This window comes from Muntiacus reevesi, chromosome 21 (assembly GCF_963930625.1).
Source record: "Muntiacus reevesi chromosome 21, mMunRee1.1, whole genome shotgun sequence".
NCBI classification, from domain to species: Eukaryota; Metazoa; Chordata; class Mammalia; order Artiodactyla; family Cervidae; genus Muntiacus; species Muntiacus reevesi.
Genome location: NC_089269.1, coordinates 48,049,062 through 48,071,255, shown reverse-complemented (window position 1 = coordinate 48,071,255; position 22,194 = coordinate 48,049,062). Strand labels below are relative to the sequence as shown.

Below are 22,194 nucleotides of genomic sequence, written 5' to 3'. Positions count from 1 at the left end.
GGCTAAAGGTTTGTCAGTTTTTGTTTATCTTCTCAAAGAACCAGCTTTTAGTTTTATTAATCTTTACTATTGTTTCTTTCATTTCTTTTTCATTTATTCCTGCTCAGATCATTATGATTTCTTTCTTTTTACTAATTTTGGAGATTTTTTGGTCTTCTTTTTCCAGTTGTTTTAGGTGTAAAGTTAGATTGTCTATTCGATGTTTTTCTTATTTCTTGATGTAGGATTGTATTGCTATTAACTTCTCTCTTAGGATTGCTTTTGCTGCATTGCATAGGTTTTGAGTTGTCATGTTTTCATTATTTGTTTCCAGAAATTTTTTGATTTTCCTTTTGATTTCTTCAGTAATCTGTTGGTTATTTAGAAACATGTTGTTTAATCTTCATGTGTTTATGTTTTTTACAGTTTTTTTTCTTGTAACTGATATCTGGTTTCATAGCATCGTGGTCAGAAATGATGCTTCATACGAATTCAATTTTCTTAAAATTACTGAAGTTTGATTTGTGACCCAAGATGCAGTCTATCATTGAGAATGTTCCATGTGCACTTGAGAAGAAGGTGTATTCTTCTGCATTTGGATGTTAGTGCGTTTGACATTGTCCCAGAGGTCTCTGGACCATCCTCAGTTCTTTTCATTCTTTTTACTTTATTCTGCTTTTCAGAAGTTATTTCCACCATTTTATCTTCCAGCTCACTGATTTGTTCTTCTGCTTCAGATATTCTGCTACAGATTCCTTTTATTTTTAATTTCAGTACTTGTTTTGTTTGTCTCTGTATGTTTATTCTTTAATTCTTCTAGGTCTTTGTTAATTGATTCTTTCATTTTCTCCATTTTGTCTTCAAGGTTTTTGATCATCTTTACTATCATTTTTCTGGATTCTTTTTCAGGTAGCTTGCCTATTTCCTCTATTTATTTGGACTTCTGTGTTTCTAGTTTGTTCCTTCATTGTGTAGTATTTATCTGCCTTTTTGATTTTTTTTTTTTGAACGTGTGTTTGAGGTCTCCTTTTCCCAGGCTTCAAGGTTGAATTCTTTCTTCCTTTTGACTTATGCCCTCCTAAGGTTGGTCCAGTGGTTTATGTAAGCTTCCTGTATGGTGAGATTTGTGCTGCGTTTTTTGTTTGTTTGCTTTTCCTCTGATGGGCAAGGCTGAGTGAGGTGGTGATCCTGTCTGCTAATGATTGGGTTTGTATTTTTGTTTTGTTTATTGTTTAGATGAGGCATCCTGCACAGGGTGCTGCTGGTGGTTGGGTGATGTTTTGTGTGAGTTCTCACTGTTTGATGCTCCCTACAATTAGTTTTCTTGTAATCTAGGGTCTTGGAGTCAGTGCTTCCACTCCAAAAGCTCAGGGCTTGATTTCTGGTCAGGAATGAAGATTCCACAAGTGGTTTCTTATGGCATTAAGTGAGATAAAACAGATACCCAAAAATGAGAAACCAAAGATGAACCCCAAACAAATGGTAGTTACAAAATCAGGCAAATAATAATTAAAATAATGAATATACAGATATACATATACACCCATGAGCAAAGTCAAAACAGTCCAACAAAAGTAAAGTGCAATATATTGACCTGGAGAACAAAGGATACCAAAAATTATAAGTACCAGTTAAGAACAAAACTAACCAAAGCACAAACTGGAAAAAAAAACCTGAAGCATGGTGCCAATTGGGGAATAAAGCAATGAAAATAAAGCTCACAAATATGTCAAGAGGAAAGGAAAGAAGGAAAAGAAAGAATAGATATGCAAAGTTAAATAGAAGTAGATAAAGAAGATTAATGGAAGGTTATGAGCAACCTAGACAGCAACCTAGACAGCATAGATCATGGCATCCGGTTCCATCACTTCACAGCAAATAGATGGGAAAATAGTGTCAGACTTTATTTTTCTGGGCTCCAAAATCACTAGAGATGGTGATTGTAGCCATGAAATTAAAAGACACTTACTCCTTGGAAGGAAAGTTATGACCAACCTAGACAGCATATTAAAAAGCAGAGACATTACTTTGTCAACAAAGGTCCGTCTAGTCAAGGCTATGGTTTTTCCAGTGGTCATGTATGGATGTGAGAGTTGGACTATAAAGAAAGCCGAGCACCAAAGAATTGTTGCTTTTGAACTGTGGTGTTGGAGAAGGCTCTTGAGAGTCCCTTGGACTGCAAGGAGATCCATCCAGTCCATCCTAAAGGAGATCAGTCCTGGGCGTTCATTGGAAGGACTGATGTTGAAGCTGAAACTCTAGTCCTGTGGCCACCTGACGCGAAGAGCTGACTCATTGGAAAAGATCCTGATGCTGGGAAAGATTGAGGGCAGGAGGAGAAGGGGACAACAGAGGATGATATAGTTGGATGGCATCTCTGACTCGATGGTCATGGGTTTGAGTAAACTCTGGGAGTTGGTGATGGACAGGGAGACCTGGCGTGCTGCAGTTCATGGAATCGCAGAGTCGGACATGACTGAGTAACTGAACTGAACTGACTATATATTAAAGATTAACTGCAAAGTGAAAAGCACAGTAGGAAAAGCAAACAAGGGAATAAATGTAGAAAAAATAATTGGTTTAAAAAATTAAGAATTAAAAAAAAGAGAAAAAAGAAAACTCCACAGAACTGCAAAAGCCCAAAGTAGAGGCAGAGGTTTATAAAAACAATAAAAAATGTGACAGAAAAAAAAAAAAAGCTCAAACCTTAGTTAGATTCATAGTGCCAATAAAATCGACAGCTACAACAGAGGGGGAATAAAAGAAAAAAAAAACATCCTAAAGAATCAATAGAACAAGTCAAAACAGAAGAATAATAAATGTTTTTTGTCACTGCTGGCAGAGTGCTTTCCCTCGCTGGGAGTCACAGTCCCCCTCACCTCCCCAGGACGCCCTCCAACACAGTGCTGATCTCTGGACCTGGACCTGCTGATCTCTGGACCTCTCTAGAGTCTGGGCAGCTCAGACTCTAACCTGGTCCTCCTCCTGTGTGTTCTAGCCTCCAGTGCCCACAGGCAGCAGCACTAGTGTGTTTTCTTTTGTGGGAGCTCTCGATGACCCTTTGTATATTCCACAGACACAGAGTCTGCCTCGTTGGTCCTGTGGAGTTAATCTACAGCTTGTAAAGCTGGTGGGAAGGTTTGGGTCTTCTTCCTTAGCCACACTGCCCCTGGGCTTCAATTGTGGTTTTATTTCCATCTCTGCATGTGGATCCTCCACTGGGGATTGCTCCTGAGGCTGCCCTGGAGGACTTGGGTTTGTCCCATGAGGGCCAGGGGTGGAGGTGGTGCAACTGCCTGGGTCGCAGGGGTCCTGGCAGCACCGGGTACTCAGGGGGGTTGGCGGCTAGGGCAGCAGGACAGACAGTGCTCTAGAAGGGTGTGGCAACCTGTATTGGCCAATATGCTCCAGTATTCTTGCCAGGAGAACCCCCTGACAGAGAAGCCTGGCAGGCCACAGTCTACAGGGGTGCAAAGAGTCGGACACGATGGAAGCGACCCTGCGCGCATAGACGCAAGACTTTTCTTGCCTGTGGCAGCCCTGCCCCCGTGAGAGCTGAGTGTGAAGGTGGTGCGGCTGCTTGGCTTGCGGGGCCTCTGGCGGCCGAGTGTGCAGGGACACGGATGGCCTCTGCCACAGGAGTTACGGCGCTGTCAGTCTTTTCCCAAGCCTCTTGTAACTGGTGATCAGAAGGCCTCTTTGCCATCTATCTCCGTAGCTCCACCAGTCCAGGCACTTAGAGGGCTCCCTTGTGTGGGGTCCTTCTCTGTTGTTCCACGTGTCAAGCACTTAAAGGGGCCCCCCTGGGTGGGGTCCTACTCTGTAGTTCAGTGCCTCAGGCGTTTGATGGGCCAGCCTTTCTATTCAGCTGCTGGCCTGTGGGAGGAAAGAGGCTATGGTGATGGCTCCACCCTCTACGTGTGACTCACCAGCACCGCCTTGCTTCCATGGCTGCCTGGCTTTCCTCCACAGGCATTTCCCACCACAATCTCCTCCCTCACATCCCCTCAGTCTGTCTCTCTGCAGTCAACAGCAGTCTCGCCCTGGGATTGCTCCACAATCCCTAAACTCCAGCTCCCAGCCGCTGTGCCTTCCAGGGGACCTGTGTCCCTGTCTGGGGTATGAATGGCTATGCAAGGACTGTCTGATTCTCATTCTGTTCAGGCCGCCACAGATCAGCTGTTTCACTCTCAGCCTTAAATGCTCCTCCTCTGACTCAGACAGTTGCTCTGATGTGGGGATCAGACCCCTGGTTCAGTTCCTCCACCTGTTGAGGGCAGGTTCAGTCCTTCTAACACTCCTGCTTTCCCCCCTAGTTCCTTCATCCTGCCGAGTTTTGTGTGGTTCTGTGTATTCTCTTCTGGTCAGGTCTTCCTGTCTTCTCAGCTGGTGCTCTGCATGCGCTCCTGTGTCTGAAGGTGTGTCCCTGATGTATCCGTAGGGAGAGATGAGCTTCACATCCACCAGCTCCTCTGCCGTCTTCTTCTCTCTGTTTACTGCTTTTTAAACTGAACTCTCCTTCTCTTGTATGATGTGAACAGTTCATACCCAAGTGGAACATCCCAGTGGTATTAAAATTAGAGCGTTTAATACAAAGGTTCATAGGGTTTCCTAATTAGATCCCTCAGCCTTCATTGATATCCCTTAGTGATATCCCTAAAAATTCCAAAGAGCCATTATTGTAGCTGTTGATGCCATCTAATTAAAAGTAATAAGCATGTAAGTGTAAAGGAAAAACATGTTACCAAGTGTGATATTCAAAGGAGTTAGTGGGGTAGTTTTACATGCTAGTGGTTTTTGATAGGAGTGGATATTTTTGGCAGGGGGAGGGATACTATTTGTTTCATTTCCCATCCATAATAGTTCTGTTTCTAATGTTGCAATTTCTTTCTTTTTTAAAATTATTGATTTTTGACTGCGCTGGGTCTTTGTTGCCATGCAGGCTTTTTCTCTAGTTGTGGAGAGCAGGGGCTACTCTCTGGTTGCAGTGCATGGGCTTCTCATTGCGGTGGCTTCTCTTGTTGCAGAGCACAGGCTCTGGAGCAGAGGCTCAATCCTTGTGGCACATGGGCTTAGGAGCTCCTTGACATGTGGAATCTTCCTGGACTGGAGATTGAACCTGTGTCCCCCGCATTGGCAGGCAGATTCTTATCCACTGCGCGGAGAGATCTGGGAGCTTTCTGATACTTCTTCGTAGGTCATTTATGGGATGTAGGATTCTGAAGGAAATGACCCAAACCATCTCTCTCCCTGTTTCTGCTTCTGGGCACAGATGAACCATACCAGAGGTTAGCATTAGAATTTTTCATACCTATCTCCTATATTTTACAGATTCCCTGCAGTTACAAATAGACAGATTTAGAATAAGAAAATCATATGAGTGGGAGAAACCAGGAGGTTGGCAGCTTACTCTGTGAAAGGCCACAGAGTAAATATTTTAGGCTTCGCAAACCCAGAGGCTGTATGTAGCCAGATGCGCCATAGACAGCATGTAAACAAATGGGCATCATATTGGCGGGTTGAGCAGACGCGGGTGGGCCCTAGCTTGCCAATCTGTGATAGAAAAGGCCCAGGAAAATGGCAGTTTTAAGGTTTGGGGCTTTTGTGACGCAAGCCCAGGTCAGGGGCAGTGTGTGTGTGTGTGTGTGTGTGTGTGTGTGTGTGTGTCTCTGGAGGAGGGCATGGCAACCCACTCCAGTGTTCTTGCCTGGAGAATCCCATGGACAGAGGAGCCTGGCGGGCTACAGTCCATATGGTCACAATGAGTCAGACGTGACTGAAGTGACTGAGCAGGCATGAACAGACTATTGTCATCATAATGAGCTATTTTCTTACGATTCCCAGTCCTTAAAAGGTGACATGTTGGCAGTTTCGGTGTGATTTTTAAGTAGCAAGGCAGAACTAGCAGAGCCTTAGAAATGCATTTTGAAACAAGGAAGAGTTGCTTGGAGGGAAGTAGTCAGCTCTGAGCAGGCAGCTTTGGGGTTAAAGCATGGTTGTCTTGTTTCCGTTGGAACCTCTGATCTCAGGAAATGGTGCCGCTTTTCTTCTGAAACTGAAGTTGACCGGCTGCCAACATAGCACCTTGATGTTTTCCTCCCAGGAAGGCTAGTCTGTGCTCAGGGTTGATGGTCATCACCTTTAAAAGAGGCACAGACATCGTCTGTTCAGGCTTCACCCTAGAAGGGCGTTAGATGCTCATCCTTTGGGAAATGGAGCGAGTATTTTAGGCTGGCCAGGGCAGCCAGGAGTTTTGAAGGTCAAGGCCGTGTCCGAAGGGATGGGCAACACTTGGAGTTGGTTGAGTGAGAGTCACCCCATGGATCAGGGAGGGATCATGGCAGAGGTGTTCACAGGTCGGGCTGAGGTCCACTCTGGTCCTCCCACCATGATCCTAGATGGTCCAGTAAACCGAGGCAGGCCAGTGGGATGGCAACAGTTTCACTGAGCTCTGGTCCCAAGGAGGTAGTGGGTCTTTGGAGGTGAAGGTCACTGGCACCCTCACCCTCTCCTGGAGGGGATCTCCCTCACTTTTAAAGGGACCTGCTGTCCTGGCCACTGCGATTTCTGCAGGTTTCATGGTCAGGGCTGAGGGCCTCCTCAGGCAGTAGGGCACATCCTCCGTCAGCTGCTGTGGCCTCCTGGGGTCAGTGGGAACCTCACGGTCTAGCCTCTGGGGTTTTTATGAAGTCAGGTGCTTAGCACAGACTCAATGGCTGGGTCCCTTTCTCCCCATCACCTCTTTTCCCACAGTGGAGATGAGAGCAGTCTTAAACATAGGGAGCCTGACTCGTCCTACCTGGGTAGGATGAAGAGGGAACCAGACACAGTGGGTTGGTCTGTAGACAGCCTGGGGGCCTGTCCCTGAGAATTCTCTGCGTCTGGTACCCAGGGGTCCCCCTCCGTGTGACTGACGGGGTCCCTAGTGTGACTCGGGGTCACTGTGTGAAGGGAGACAGAGAGCCAGCGATGGACTGGGGTCACCCCTGTTGTCTGGGCATCGGTTCTTCTTCCAGGAGGAGTTAGAATCACTGAGTGTTAAATATGCTTGGCATTGCTTAAGGTATTCTATGGAAGATTATGCATAGCACCATTCTACCGCCTCCCCTCCACCTCGCCCCCAAAGAATATAAGAATAAAACAGCACACTCCTAGCTTCTAAAAACAGCTTATTTTTTTTAAGAATTTTTTTTTTTTAATGTGGACCACTTTTAAAACCGTTTTTAAAAGTTTATTTTTAAAGGAGGATAGTTGCTTTACAATGTTTTGTTGATTTCTGCCATACGTCAACATGAATCAGCCGCAGGTGTACATGGGTCCCCTCCCACCCCATGCCACCCCTCTGGGTTGTCACAGAGCCGGAGGTTGAGCCCCCTGTGTCATGTAGCAGCTTCCCATTAGCTGTTTTACATATGGTAATGTGTATATTTCAATGCTAGGCTCTCAGTCTGACCTACCTTCTGTCCTCCGTAGGAGGACACTGTAAATTTGTTACAGTGCTGTTCCTGTTTTGCGTTGTGGTTTTTTGGCCATAGAGGCATGTGGAATCTTAGCTCCCCTACCAGGGGTCGAAGCTGCACTTAGCATTGGAAGGCAAAGTCTCCACCACTGGACTCCTAGAGAAGTCCTGAAATGGCTGATGATTCATCCTGTTTGGAAGAAGTAGAATTGCATTCTTCTCAGTAAACCAGTGTTTATTTATTCAGGTCAAAAAGATGAATTATATTTTCTGAATTGTGAGCACTGTGTAATCAGCTTGATTTACCGAAATAGAAATTACCTTAAGTATTATGATGATTATTATTGATGTTTGCAGTGTTCCTCCAGCTGCTAGACTAGTACGTTTTTGTTACATGTGTATAAACTGAAGTTTGAACCTTGAAGAGAGCGCGTAGTTGAAAGATATATTTACCCCAAAGTTTCCAGTGGGGCAGGAGGGTTTATTTCCATCTGTTCAGGCTTCCTGTACTTATCTGGGACCTGGAAATTTTTGTCTGAGCAGGCTTCTGTGTCTCTCAGATGTGCTGAGGGAGTGGAGGGTGGAAGGAGCTCTATCCTCTTCATAACCGTAGTGTTCGTTACCACAACTTATTGAAGTGAAGGGGAAAACCCAGCGCCTGACGTGCCATAACCGTCTTCGTTTTATGTTCTTCCAGTCTTCAAAACTGCCGTGGTCCTTGTCTATAAAGATGGCGCCAAACAGAAGAAGAAACTTGTAAGACTTTTTCTTTCACCCCACAGTTTCAGAGTATCTCCCCTCTCTCTCTGCTTCTCCGCTGGCTCTGTGTAATTATAATTCTGAACCTTTGTCAGGCATGAATGTTTTATGAATTTTTTTTTCTTTTTTGAGGTGTTCACTGAGCATTTGAGGAAATTGCCCATCCTGTAGGCGGCTCACATTTACAGCATAAAATTACTGGGTTAGCCAGAAAGTTCGTTGGGGTTTTTCCATAACATGGGGAAACCTGAGTGAACTTTTTGGCCAGCCAATAAATAACTATTGAACCTACCATGGCCAGAACTTTGCACCACTAGTTTTATCCCCTCCCTGCTCTTCCTGTCCCCCCTCTGTTCTTGTTTTGGGGTCCCTTCTCTCCTTTTACTTTTGTCTCTCTGTTGCCTGAATTTGGTTAGCAAGCTCATTTGCGCACCCTCAGCAGATCTGTCACCTGGCCTCTGGCTTGCTACTGGGCGAACAGAAGGGCTCATGGGGTTGGTAGGGGGCAGCCCAGGATTCCAGTGTTGCTGTTTTTATTTTGAAAATTAAAACAATTTAATTTTTTAAATTAAAAGAAATTGAGTTCAGTTGATTTACAGTATTGTGCCAGTGTCTGCTGTACCGCAAAGTGACTCAGTTATATGCGTGTAGACAGACATTCCTTTTTCTTATTCTATTGCATGATGGTTTATCACAGGCTGTTGACTACAGCTCCCTGGACTATACACTGGGACCTTGTTGTTTACCCATCTTGTGTGTAATAGTTTGCCTCTGCTAATCCTAGACTCCTGGTCCCTCACCCCCTCTGCCCCTTGGCAACCGCAGGGCTGTTCTGTGTCTGTAGTGTCACTGGTTTAGAAAGTTGAGGGTCTGGTCCAGACTGAGACGTAGATCTCATGCACCTGGTTCCTTCTCTCCCTACAGGTAGGATCGCATAGGCTTTCAATTTATGAGGACTGGGACCCCTTCCGATTTCGACACATGATTCCTACCGAAGCTCTGCAGGTTCGCGCTTTGGCAAGTGCAGGTAAACTCTGAAACGAGTTGGGTACATCTTTCTGTGTATGAGCTGTCTCTCTGAATCCACACTCTTGGCTCCAACCACTCCACCGTCTTTTTTCTTCTCTGCTTATGTCTCCCTTCCCGCAAACTTTTCATTGCCTCTTATTTGCCCAACGATTTGTTAAACGATCTAAGTGGGTGGACGTCATGCCTTTACTACTGTTCCAAGGAATTCTATTCATTCTGTTATATATATTAATAACTTTACAGTGACACATCTAAGGGGCAGTGAGTCTTGTACTTCTGGAAAGAATCTTTGAGACCATGAGCAGACAAAGCCCATGTAAATAACTTACTGGACTTTTAACTGAGAGACCGCAAAAGGCCTCCAAAGCACAAAAAAGCCATTGAATACTTTTTTTTTTCCTGAAGCATTACAAATCTTTATCTTTGTATAAGCATGAAATGTCACTTCTTCTTCTGTTACCCAAATATCCGTGAAGCCAGTTGTCAGGTAGTGATGAATGTATTGGGTTGGCCAAATAGTTTGTTCAGGTTTTTCAGTAAGATGCTACGGACAGTCTTGAACTTTTTGGCCAACTTAGTCCTTGATTAGATGGTGCTCTAGTGCATGAGAAGAGAAACGAATGTCAGCATGGTATCGACTTAGAATAGCAGTGTTTCTGTGACTTGGGGCCCATCCAGGGCTTCATTTGAGGCTGTATTCAGTTCAGTTCAGTCCAGTCCAGTCACTCACACGTGTCCGACTCTTTGTGACCCCATGAATCACAGCACGCCAGGCCTCCCTGTCCATCATCAACTCCCGGAATTTACTCAAACTCATGCCCATCGAGTCAGTGATGCCATCCAACCATCTCATCCTCTGTCGTCCCCTTCTCCTCCTGCCCCCAATCCCTCCCAGCATCAGGGTCTTTTCCAATGAGTCAACTCTTCGCATGAGGTGGCCAAAGTACTGGAGTTTCAGCTTCAGCATCAGTCCTTCCAATGAACACCCAGGACTGATCTCCTTCAGGATGGACTGGTTGCATCTCCTTGCAGTCCAAGGGACTCTCAAGAGTCTTCTCCAACACCACAGTCAGAAGCATCAATTTTTCGGTGCTCAGCTTTCTTCACAGTCCAACTCTCACATCTATACATGACCACTGGAAAAACCATAGCCTTGACCAGATGGACCTTTGCTGGCAAAGTTATGTCTCTGCTTTTTAATATGCTACCTAGGTTGGTCATAACTTTCCTTCCAAGGAGTAAGCGTCTTTTAATTTCATGGCTGCAGTCACCATCTGCAGTGATTTTGGAGCCCCAAAAAATAAAGTCTGATAGGAAGGAGCAATTAGCGATGGTTCTCCCAGGCACACCCTGGGAGGAGCAGCTTTGGGGTCAAGTGGAAACTCTTGGAACACGCTAAGCCCTACCCTACCTGGACAGCAGGTGCAGCCTTCTGGTAGAAAAGAGAGGCTGAGAAAGGGGGCCTCTGGAGGTGCACAGTCATCTGTACTTCTGTTTGTGTTTCTAGTGTCAACTAAAAAATACAGTCACAACCTGAAAGTAGAGAGTTATTTTATTTGGTGGGAAAGTTTAGGACTCCGAGCCCAGGAGACGGCATCTCAGTAACTCTGAGAAACCTGTTCCAAGGAGGCAAGAGGGGATGTCAGGCTATATACAAGTTTGCCACAAAGGGAGTAGGCAGTCTGAACATCAAAGATCAGGTATTAAGGAATTCAGCATTCTATGTATGGTTAGATGCAAGCCGCTGGGCTCACTGAATTCACTCCTTTCATATGCACCTCAGCCATCTGGGGCCAGTCCGGTTTTCCTGTTCACATTGCTTCTTGCATTCCCCCATCTCCTCAGCAGTCACTGTAGGGGCTGGCAGCATCCTCTGGAATGCAGTTTTGGGAGCCCTCATTCACCTTTGGAGGCCAGAAATCACTGATGGCTGTGACATTTCTAGTTTATTAACATGACAGGAGATATTTTCATTTCACACTGACGTCTAACATGAGCGCACAATTCTCTGTGTCTGATTGGCATTACTCATCTTCTCCCCATTTGCACTTGTCCTCTCCATCAGCCATAAAATTGGTTCTAGTCATTGTAGAACCAACTCTTTTCCTAATCCAGTGTCATGAGGACAAACCTTCTGCAGTATTTGGTAAACCTTCAGTTACTCACCCAAGTTAAACTAGAAATCACTTCCTTCAAAATGCAAAAACCACGGCTGGTAAATGCATTGGGGGTGACTATTTGCCTTCAGATATTTGTCTGGCAAACCTTCTGGCCCAGAGATTTACCCTGTTGTTGTTTGACTCTGATTGATTAGTAAAATTGATTTACAGATGAATTTTCAGGAACCTAAAAATCTTAGGTCTACAAACAGGTCTAATAGTATTTTGAAGTTTGGGCTCTTAAATACTGCATTGTCTTACTTTACAGTCTTAGGTTGTGAGTTATCTAGTTCCTGTGTTTCCTTGTGCCTGGTTTATATCCGGAAAAGCCCGTGTTTACAGCACACTGTAAAGGCTTCTCAGGCAGGAATTTTGCCTTCCTTGAGGACGGAATACGTGAAGAACTTAAGTTTGGAAAACAAAGCCATCTTTGTGAATGTGACATTCCATTCTCACCCTCAATATGTTTTCATTCAAATCAAGTTTAAAATCATCAAGACGGAAGCTTATTTTCATGGAGTTGTAAAGACTAGCCAGCACGTCTCCTTATGAAGTATATGCCAATGAATTTGAGAATCAGAAGATGGAAATTTCTAGATTTTTGTCTGCATTTGGGAGAACTTGTGAAACTTACTTTGTGTGGGTCCTGGTTGGGTTTGTGTGATGAGGGTTTGCTGTGACCAGGGTGTGGAGCCACTGGGTAAGCGTGAGACTTCACAATGTGCAGAGTTCAGCGTGCCTGCCATCAACTGTCTCCTTTATAAACACTAATAATGAATAACATGGTAAAATAACATGATCTTCAGGCACTGAGAGACTTAGAAATTACTTCTAAATATAGTTTATTCTTACCTTCTCGGATACCATCTTTGCTTCACTCAGATTGGGCTCTATGGTGGACTGAGAAAGAAGAGCCCCATTTATTCCCAGAAGGTTCTTGTCCAGGGCACCAGGCCTGGTCACAGGGGGAAGCTGTCCTGCTGGTGGAAAGGGCCTGCCTCTCTTTATCACTGGCCTACATTGGAATCTTGGGCTCCACCTCGTCCAACTGTTGCCAAAACAACGAATTACTTAATTAAAATAGTTCAGCTAAATGGGCGGTGAAGCTAAAAGGGTCAGTTCTTTCATCAGTATGATTGACCGATTGTCCTTTTAGACCATCCAGAGGGAGATTTTAGCAACTGGAAATTTTCCAAGCGTTTTTTTCTTTTGTATCCATTAAGCTCTCAATCACTTAGCCTCTTGAGATCATGGGACAGAAATGAAGTTGCTTTGGTCTTAGGCGGCTCTGCACTATTTAATCTTGACACCAAAGCATGCAAGATGCTTTTATAAAAATGCAAATAAATTTCTTCGAAACATACTCTCATTCATCCTTGTTTTGATTTACCTAGATGCGGAAGCAAACGCTGTGTGTGAAATCGTCCATGTCAAGTCGGAGTCTGAAGGGAGGCCGGAGAGGGTCTTCCACCTGTGCTGCAGGTGAGGCTGGGGCCGCGCAGCGCGGGCTGTGCTGCCCAGGGTCGGGTGTGACTGTGCGTGGCACCCCCAACCCCTCTGCATTCTCTGGACTAGCCCATGCGTCCTTAGAAGCTATATTCTTTTTCCTATACATTTGAGAAAGTACTTAACACTTAATTGAGTAAGAGTCATCGGATCAATTAATTTTATTAGAATGCAGACAGTAACCTGGTCAATTTAGTATCTTTCTAAAAGGAAATTGGAATTTTCATACATACCTAACATTCGAACGAGGGCGTTTTTCCCCAGTGTACATTTGGTGGTTAGAAGGACGTGGTTGTCTTACAATGCTTGGTTTTGGGGTTTGGGTGCACTGTTTGTACTGTAACATCCCTGAGATGCAACAGATGGGAGAGTCAGTGCGGAGGAGGTGGGCATGGTGCCCTGTTGCAGGGATTCATCATCATGCAGAGAAAGTTCAGCCTGGGGAGGCTAACGCAGGTGACTCAGGTTCACCTGCAGATCTGGAGTGGAAGCTGAACTTACGATGTGGGCTTCTACTTATTTCTTCTTATTCTTACCCTCCCCTCCCCATTCCCCTCTGCTCCTCCTTCACCTCCTTCTCTTTGGGCTCTTGAGAATTTGAGAATTGCACTTTTCTCAAGTGCAGCCCATACTTTCAACAGAATGAATATTATATGGTTGCTAATAATATTTTACAGTGTGACTGCTGGTGTAGTAAGAAGACGCATTTACCAAACATCAGCTAGGCTAAGCGCCTTTCATGCATTATTTCAGTTAATCAGCCGGAGGTATTTATTCCATTTTTACAAATGAGGTGCCAAGGCTCATAGAGGCTACTTTACTAAAACCTTATATCAAATGAACTCTGAGTTCAAACTCAGTGGGTTTGACTTCAAAGCCTGTATTCTGTATTTCTGCTTCACCTGTCTGTGTTGGATGACAGGGAACAATAAATCCAAATCCTGGGAACCTGTTGGAACTAGAAAAGAAATTTTTTTCAAATAATCTATGTGTGGTTTAGCACCACCCTTACCACATGTGGCACTACCTTTACCACATTATCTATTTAGGCTAATATACGTGTGGTTTTGTTGTTGTTGTTGTTAAATCCATAAGCCTGCCCCAGAGATGCCATATTCATTAACAATAGGTTAATAGGGAATACCAGGTAAAACTTACCTGGGTAGAAATATTGAGATCTTAGCAAGAAAAATAACTGACCTAGGATGTACTTTGGGAATTGGGACTTGGGAAGATTTTTCAGTTCTTAACAATGTAGCTTTAATATTTTAATGTTGACATGTGCCATGGGAGGCACTGATATATTTAAAACATTACTGACCAGAGATGTATTAATATGTCTTTTTTGTTGCCCAAATGTTATTGACCGGAGTCGTTTCAATTTTCACTTACATAATATTGAGTTGGCCAAAATGTTTATTCAAGTTTTCTGTAAGAGACAATGAAAAACCTGAATGAACTTTTTGGCCAACCTAGTAAATCACTGGCCACAGATGTTAGGTTCCGCAGAAATTCCCCGTTCAGTAATGTGTTAACAAGGAGGTCAAATTAAAGGAAGCTCAGGGTGTTGGGGCATTATTTCAGGGGCGCTGCAGAACTGTAAGAATCTCTTGGTTCCTTTGTCTGTGGCTCAGCCTTAAGTACTGAGAGCAGAATCTGGCAACTCTGTCTGTAAAATCCATCTCTCCATCAATCTATTCAGTAATGGGGTGCTCTGTCCCAGATTGGCTGCAGGAGATGAGTCACAAAGCATAAAGGGAAAGGAATACGTGTTTTTTATCTCCAGCGATGAAAATGCTCCTCGGCAGTGAAATTGGAGTGGTGACCTCCCATCTTTAACTTTGGTCCTCAGGGATATTTGTTTGCCTGTACCTGATAGCATCAGAAGTTCACCATGTGTTAAGTGCTGTTTCCCCAACACATGTAAATCTTCTTTTCACAGCTCCCCAGAGAGCCGAAAGGATTTCCTGAAGGCTGTGCATTCCATCCTGCGAGATAAGCACAGAAGACAGCTCCTGAAGACCGAGAGCCTTCCCTCGTCCCAGCAGTATGTCCCTTTCGGAGGAAAGCGGTTGTGTGCGCTGAAAGGGGCCCGGCCGGCCATGAGCAGGGCAGGTACTGTGGGGATTCAGACGTTCAAAATCCCCGTCACCCCCACTCCACTGTAGAACTGATGTCCTCGTTGAGCAAGACTTAGATGTGGCCTTGTGGCGGCTAATGTTGGAGTACATTCTTTCCTGGTGTGAGGTTCCCCGCCTTTGCCTCCCCCCGTTGATTTAAGCCTCTCGCCCTCCCTCAAGCTCTCCCTTGGCTGCCCTCCTCCTGGCTGGTGAGCTCCCCCTCTCATTTGCCAAGCCAGGAAGTGAACGCCTTCTCCTACTTGGAGGGGCTGTCTTAGCCTGCTTGCCGAATGAGAGCTGCTGCTTTGCATGACAGCCAGCTTTGTCCAGCAAAAAAAAAAAAAAAAAAAAAAAAAAAAAGCAGTGTGTGATGTCTCAGCAAGGTCACAGCCCACCATTCTGAGAACATGGTGGTGGCTTTATCCTCCAGAAACACAGCCAGGCCTGTTCTCAGTAGGGAGGCCATGTTTGGTAGACCAGATGACCCATCAGATGTTACCCTCACCTGTGCCTGCAATGTTAATTTTAGCTTCTGTGTTGATTTGGGGAAGCCTTGAGCTGCTATTAGAAAAGAAGAATCTGGAATTTTAATGGTCCCAGAGTAAATACTCTTTTAGGACTTATTCTATCACCTTGAAGCAGTAAAGATCAATACTCCCACCTGTAAATGGCATTAAAGTCTATCTAGGAAGAAAGATATTTTCATAACACTTGGGTATTAAAGACATCAAGATTTAACACTTTTATCACTTCTTTCTTAAGAAGCAATCCAAAATTTTGCAGGGAACATTCTAATAAAAGAGGCTTCCTTTGCATTCGCCAAAACGCCTTATGTTCTGGTGAATTTTCTGCTTGTTCTCAATTGTGTTGAAGAGGCAGGTACAGCACTGTGATTGGTTGAAGGTTTTCATAGACAGAACCTGCCTAGCTTGACAGGGTATATTACACTCTTAAGTACCTTAAGTTCAGCTAATGTTAAAGGGACTAGTTACATCTCTTCTTCAATCAGTTGCTAAGTATTTATTGGGAACCTGGTACAGTGAACACCTAGCACTCTTCTGGGCTTGCCAGTATCCATACTTCCCCATCCATGATTTCTCCTGGAGTCCTCATGTATTAAATGGCTCTGCTCATCTCTTTAGCGCTTATAGTAGAGAATTTCACCTTGGAATTACCTCATTTGTTTCTTTTACTTTCCAGATGTATTTAATCAGGATTGGGACTGTGTGTCCCAACCTCAGGAAAACCCACTTGTCATTGGCCAGGTTTTAGTTGTTAATTGATGAACCTAAAGTTAGAGCTCCATTCACTTTGAAACTAAGCATTTGTAGTCTGTAGGACACTCAGAAGTTTTCCCACTGAGATCCCTTTGGAAAGAAGACAAAGTTGCTACAACCTACCCTATTATCTTGAATATCAAGAGAGAAAGCCTTGATGTCAGAGCCTAATGGCTCATTTTTGGCTGAAGAAAGTCTTTATCACTTTGCTTTTGAAGTTCCTCACTCTCATCATTCACATTAGATGATTTAAAAATGCTGTTTGAGTGGGTCAGCACTGTATTAGCTAATCAGTCTTAATAGTGAGTAATGGCAGCACTCAAGTTAAAGATCGTCTCTTGGAACCCCATAAGGCTGGCTAGGTTATTATGTATTCTTTTAGTAAAGGACAGATTCTTAGGCTTCATTACTCATTGTCGTGATTCACGACACCTGGCTAGTTTATTTTTCCTTTTGCTCTTGTTTGAATAGAACAGTAAAGGCCAATATTCTGCCTCCCTTCACCAAATGTCTGCCAGTGATCGAACTACACATTTTTTTGTTGTTTCAACATTTTCTTATGGAAATTCTTAGACATATAGAACAAATGAAAGAATTATACACATTCCTACCTACTGTCTGTAATTAACATTTTTATATATTTTCATTACCACATATCCATCCATCATCCATCAACTCATCTTGCTTTTGACACGTGTTCAGAATACAGATATTAGCACTCCTTACCCCTAAATACTTCAGCCAGCACATCCTTGACAAACATTTCCAGTATTCCAGTTTGGAATTAAGGTAGTTCTAATATAGTGATTGGAGAGTCAGGTTCTACTGTGATGATATTGAGGTAATATTGAACAATAATTTTTGCTTCTTTCCAATGGAGGAGTACTATTTTTTTATTCTTTCTGTTTTGTATTTTTCCGGGAGTGATTTTCATTCCCCGACTTGAATGAGAAGGATGATGATGGAAACACAGGGATCTGAGATAGAGGATGGTCAGAATGGGAGCTAATTTAGACTGTTGTCTGGCTTACCGACCTTGCACCTGCTATATTTGAAGTCAAGGCTATATTTGGCAGGAAGTAGGAATACTTCTTGCAGCCCTGAAGCAGTTTAATGAATTTCCGGGTACAGATTTCAAGAAAGCAGCTCCTTATTGGTGTCTAGGCTCCCCCCCCCCCCCCGCCCCCCATGGGACAGCACGTGGTACATTTCACTGGAGAAGTGGCAGTGTTTCCATGTGTCTTTAGTGCGTGTGTGTGTCTGTGTGTGTCTGTGTGATTGCTTGACTGGGTGGCATATTTTATTTGTTTTTAGTAATACTGACTTCCTAGAGAGCAGTGAGGTGAAAACACAGAAAACAGAGATTTGTTTTTCTTAACTGTTAGTCAGTTTATTTTGCACTTTGCTCATCAGCTGCTTGAGTGTTGTACTATTCCTTTCTCATTCCACTCAGGCACTAGTAGTTTAATTGCTCTGTGGAAGAGAAATTGGGGTTACATAGAACAGAGTCAGGAAGGGACTAAGGCTCAAAGTTGCTTTAGCCTCCGTTTCACCTGAGGCTTTGTCAGAAAGAGGACATGACATCTCTGAGACCCAGTCTTTTCTTGAGCCTCTAAGAAAACAACGGTGCACCCTTAAGGTACCTGAAGATCCTCAAGAAATGTTACATTCAGAAAGCAATATAACTTGGACCAGTATTTTTCCCTCCTTGGTACATCATGGTGATTTCCTCTAAAGACAGTGAAACTCTGAAAGCATGTCCATCCTTACTAAAGGCCTATTCCAGCTAAATGACTCTAGGACAGCCCCTGGGGGATCCTCAGAGCACTGTGCCACAGGCCATGGTCAGGAAGGAGAGCGCTAATTAATCCCAGCGGCAGTGGTGGACTTGACAACAGCAGGAATCTGTATTACCTGCCTCCCAGGTACACAGGTAGAGAAATGGATTATTTCAGAAGGAGTCAAATCCCCTTTTCCCCATAACCTACAACCCACCCACGTCCCTATCACCACCCCCCACCTCCTTGGCCTTCCATCAGTGACTAGAATATCCTCTTAAGCCCAGACGTCTGTGCCAGGTAAAGCCCCCGTCCCTGCGCCCGGGAGACAGACTGGACTCTAAGCCCCAAATGATACCTAGGCCCTAAATGCATATCTCATAGTCTTTTCCTTTCCTTTAGCTTGTGTTTGCTTTCTGGATTTTCATCACACGTAAAGCATGTGGGGGTTTTATTGTTATATTTTTGTGTGTGTGTGCAGTGTCCGCCCCAAGCAAGTCTCTTGGGAGGAGGAGGCGGCGACTGGCCCGAAACAGGTTTACCATTGATTCCGATGCCATCTCCGCCAGCAGCCCGGAGAAGGACCCCCAGCAGCCCCCCGGTGGCGGGGACACTGACCGCTGGGTGGAGGAACAGTTTGATCTTGCTCAGTATGAAGAGCAGGATGACATCAAGGAGACAGACATCCTCAGTGACGATGACGAGTTCTGTGAGTCGGCCAAGGGCGCCGCGGCGGACAGAGACCTGCAGGAGCGGCTTCAGGCCGCCTCCATCACCCAGCGGGAGCGCGGCCGGAAGCCCCTGGACAGTCACGCATCCCGCATGGCGCAGCTCAAGAAGCAGGCCGCCCTGTCGGGCATCAACGGCGGCCCGGAGAGTACGAGCGAGGAGGTCATCTGGGTTAGGCGCGAAGACTTCGCCCCCTCCCGCAAGCTGAACACTGAGATCTGACTGCGTCATGTCCCCCCCATCCGTAGCGAGTCGGTGTAGATACGTCTGCCGCCCCCCACCCCACTCCACCGCCCCCTCCACGCCCCCCACGGGACCCGCGAGGGGGGAAAAAGCTCCCCGTAAGTCGCACTCTTGCACACAAACAGTTTTGGCAGCTGACTTTGTTCTGAAGCCATGTAGCCACCCAACTTGATCCTTTTTAACCACATCGGAAAGAATTGTTCAAGAATCCCAAATCAGCTTGAGCCTCTGTATGTTGTTACTAAGGGCTTTTATTTATTCTCAATTAATCAGGGCCTAAAAGAATTAAAGAAAAAAAAAAAAGAAAAATTCTACAGCACTGGAAGGCAAATTACCCCAGGAGTTGAACTATGTACAACAGATTAGCTTAAGGGATAGCACATGAAAAATTAATAAGGACTCTATCTGAAATTAATCCAGGAGCCACTTGCTAGTTGGGAAATCAAAGCAACTGTAAAGCTGGCAGTGTTCTTTCTCCTTTCCCTCCTAAATGTCCGAGAATTTCTGTGTATTTTAAGAATGTGTGAGGAGAGGGTGAAGATTTATGTTTTGATGAGCCTTTTTTTATTTTTCCATTTTTCCTCTTCTGTTTTAGTCTATGGCTGGTCTTACTCAATGTCGGTGTTCGGAAGTTCTAGTTTTGCATAGAATTATAAAGATGCCAAACTCCTTGAAAAGAGATCCAAATTTATCACTTTAAAAAAACACTATTTTTTGTATTTTATCTGAGATGCAGGGGGGCACAAACAGATGAGACTTTTACAGTGTTAGTGTAACTCTGAGTTTAAAGAATGAGGATTTTACCTTTTACAGAGAGAGTGAGGTGTGGTGATTTTATATTTATATATGAAAGGCCAACAAGATGCTTAGGAGAAGCTTTTTTCCCAAGAAGCAGTTTTTCTTTTTCTTTTTAATGTTTGAATCTCTATTTGAGATGGGAGCTTGGTTGGATTAAACGTGACACCGGAATGGGCAGTGTGTGTGTCTGTTGCACATGGCGGGGGAGGGGAGACTCCTTCTCACGGGGTTGCCATGGTGATCATTGGTTTTCCCACCATAGTTACATCTCCATCCGTAGATGACCAACCCCTTCCCTGATAGTCCATAACCAAACCTCTTAACAAAACAATCTTTTCAAAAACATGTCTTGTATTTAACACTTTCTTCATGCCAACAAACAGGGTAAACATGCTAAAAAAGAGAAAACAACTAATGTTCTACTAAACAGATTTCCAAACAGGATGAACAAAAACAATTTAAAGCACTTTCAATTTTTTTTTAAAAGGTTTATAGCTTTTTTTTCCCCCCCATTTCACAATGTCCACTTCCTAAAAAAGATTTAAATAATATGAAGACTTTCTTTTTGGGGAAAATATCTATTTGGTGTTTGACACATCAGTAGGTACTTTAAAGACCTGAATTTTATAGTAGTTTTAGGAGTTATATTTTATAAAAATCAGTTATGAATTTATATTTCCAGACAATAGAGAGTTCAGAACATCACGCTCTTGTGCCCCTGCTTGCTTTTCCTGCTTCCCCACCCTGTATCCCTTCCCTTTCGGGTTTCCAGGGCTTTGAGCTTGATCTTTTGAGAGTTTTATTCTATTAAATTTTTGCTATATCTTCTGATTTTCTTAAAGAGCTTTAGAATGGTTTCTATACCCTTTGTATCACTGCATTGTTCCATATCATCTCTAATTCGATTGTGTCTGGGTGGAAAACTGAAGCGGAGGCTTCTAATAGTCCCACTGACCAGTCCCAGTGCAACGGGTTTGTCTGAAAATGCTGGAAAGTCTGGTGCTTGGAGAGGGTGCCATTGTCTCTTGTACATAAGGTCATGACGTGTCTATGTCAAAAGTTCTTATATATTTCTTTTATAAGCTGAAAGAAGGTCTATTTTTATGTTTTTAGGTCTATGAATGGAACGTTGTAAATGCCTGTCAAACAATAAAAAATATTGAAAAGTGGACAGTCCTGTGCTTTTTTTGGATGGAAGGATGGATATGTACTGTAGAGTTTGTGGGTGAAAATACCTGAGGATGCCTTTTTGTTTTTCTAAATAATTATCAAGACCAACAAGGGAACGCTGACTTGGTGGTCCTTTAAGTTTTTTAGTGTGTTTTTAATTGAGGTGTAATTGACATATAACTTTATGTTAATTTTAGGTACAGAACATAATATGTATATTGCAAAGTGATCACTACAGTAAGCCTAGTTAACATCATCACCATCTATAGTTATAAAATTTTTTTTCTTCTGATGGGAACCTTCAAGATCCACTCTCCTAGCTACTTCCAGATAGGAATATAATATCATCAACTGTGGTTACCATGTTGTACATTGCATCCCCGTGACTTATTTTGCAACTGGAAGTTGTACTTTTCGATGTCCTTTATCTGTTTTGCCCATCTTCCACCCAACCTCAGGCAACCACCAGTCTGTTCTCTGTATCTATGAGCTTGGCTTATTGTTTGTTTGTTTTTTAGATTCCGTATACCCGTGAGATGATAATGGCATTTATCTTTTGCTGTTGATAGAGCTTGAGATTTTTTTTTTCTTTTTTTTCCCATTTATTTTTTTATTAGTTGGAGGCTAATTACTTTACAATATTGTAGTGGTTTTTGCCATACATTGACATGAATCAGCCATGGATTTACATGTATTCCCCATCCTGATCCCCCCTCCCACCTCCCTCTCCACCCGATCCCTCTGGGTCTTCCCAGTGCACCAGGCCCGAGCACTTGTCTCATGCATCCAGCCTGGGCTGGTGATCTGTTTCACCCTTGATAATATACATGTTTTGATGCTGTTCTCTCAAAACATCCCACTCTCGCCTTCTCCCACAGAGTCCAAAAGTCTGTTCTGTACATCTGTGTCTCTTTTTCTGTTTTGCATATAGGGGTATCGTTACCATCTTTCTAAATTCCATATATATGCGTTAGTATACTGTATTGGTCTTATCTTTCTGGCTTACTTCACTCTGTATAATGGGCTCCAGTTTCATCCATCTTATTAGAACCGATTCAAATGAATTCTTTTTAATGACTGAGTAATATTCCATGGTGTATATGTACCACAGCTTCCTTATCCATTCGTCTGCTGATGAGCATCTAGGTTGCTCCCATGTCCTGGCTATTATAAACAGTGCTGTGATGA

The 22,194-nt window shown here is 43.8% G+C and overlaps 1 protein-coding gene across 1 annotated transcript in view; it reads left to right on the top strand.

The window, feature by feature from the left end:
- TIAM1 (TIAM Rac1 associated GEF 1) overlaps positions 1–21,007 on the top strand; it is a 187,506-nt gene extending 166,499 nt beyond the window's left edge. The window contains exons 23-27 of the mRNA XM_065913560.1: positions 8,136–8,194; positions 9,122–9,224; positions 12,780–12,867; positions 14,834–15,006; positions 18,548–21,007. Of these exons, the coding sequence (XP_065769632.1) occupies positions 8,136–8,194; positions 9,122–9,224; positions 12,780–12,867; positions 14,834–15,006; positions 18,548–19,017 (893 nt within the window). The 3' untranslated portion in view covers positions 19,018–21,007. The remainder of the gene's footprint in view (positions 1–8,135; positions 8,195–9,121; positions 9,225–12,779; positions 12,868–14,833; positions 15,007–18,547) is intronic.
- Positions 21,008–22,194: the final 1,187 nt, after the last annotated feature.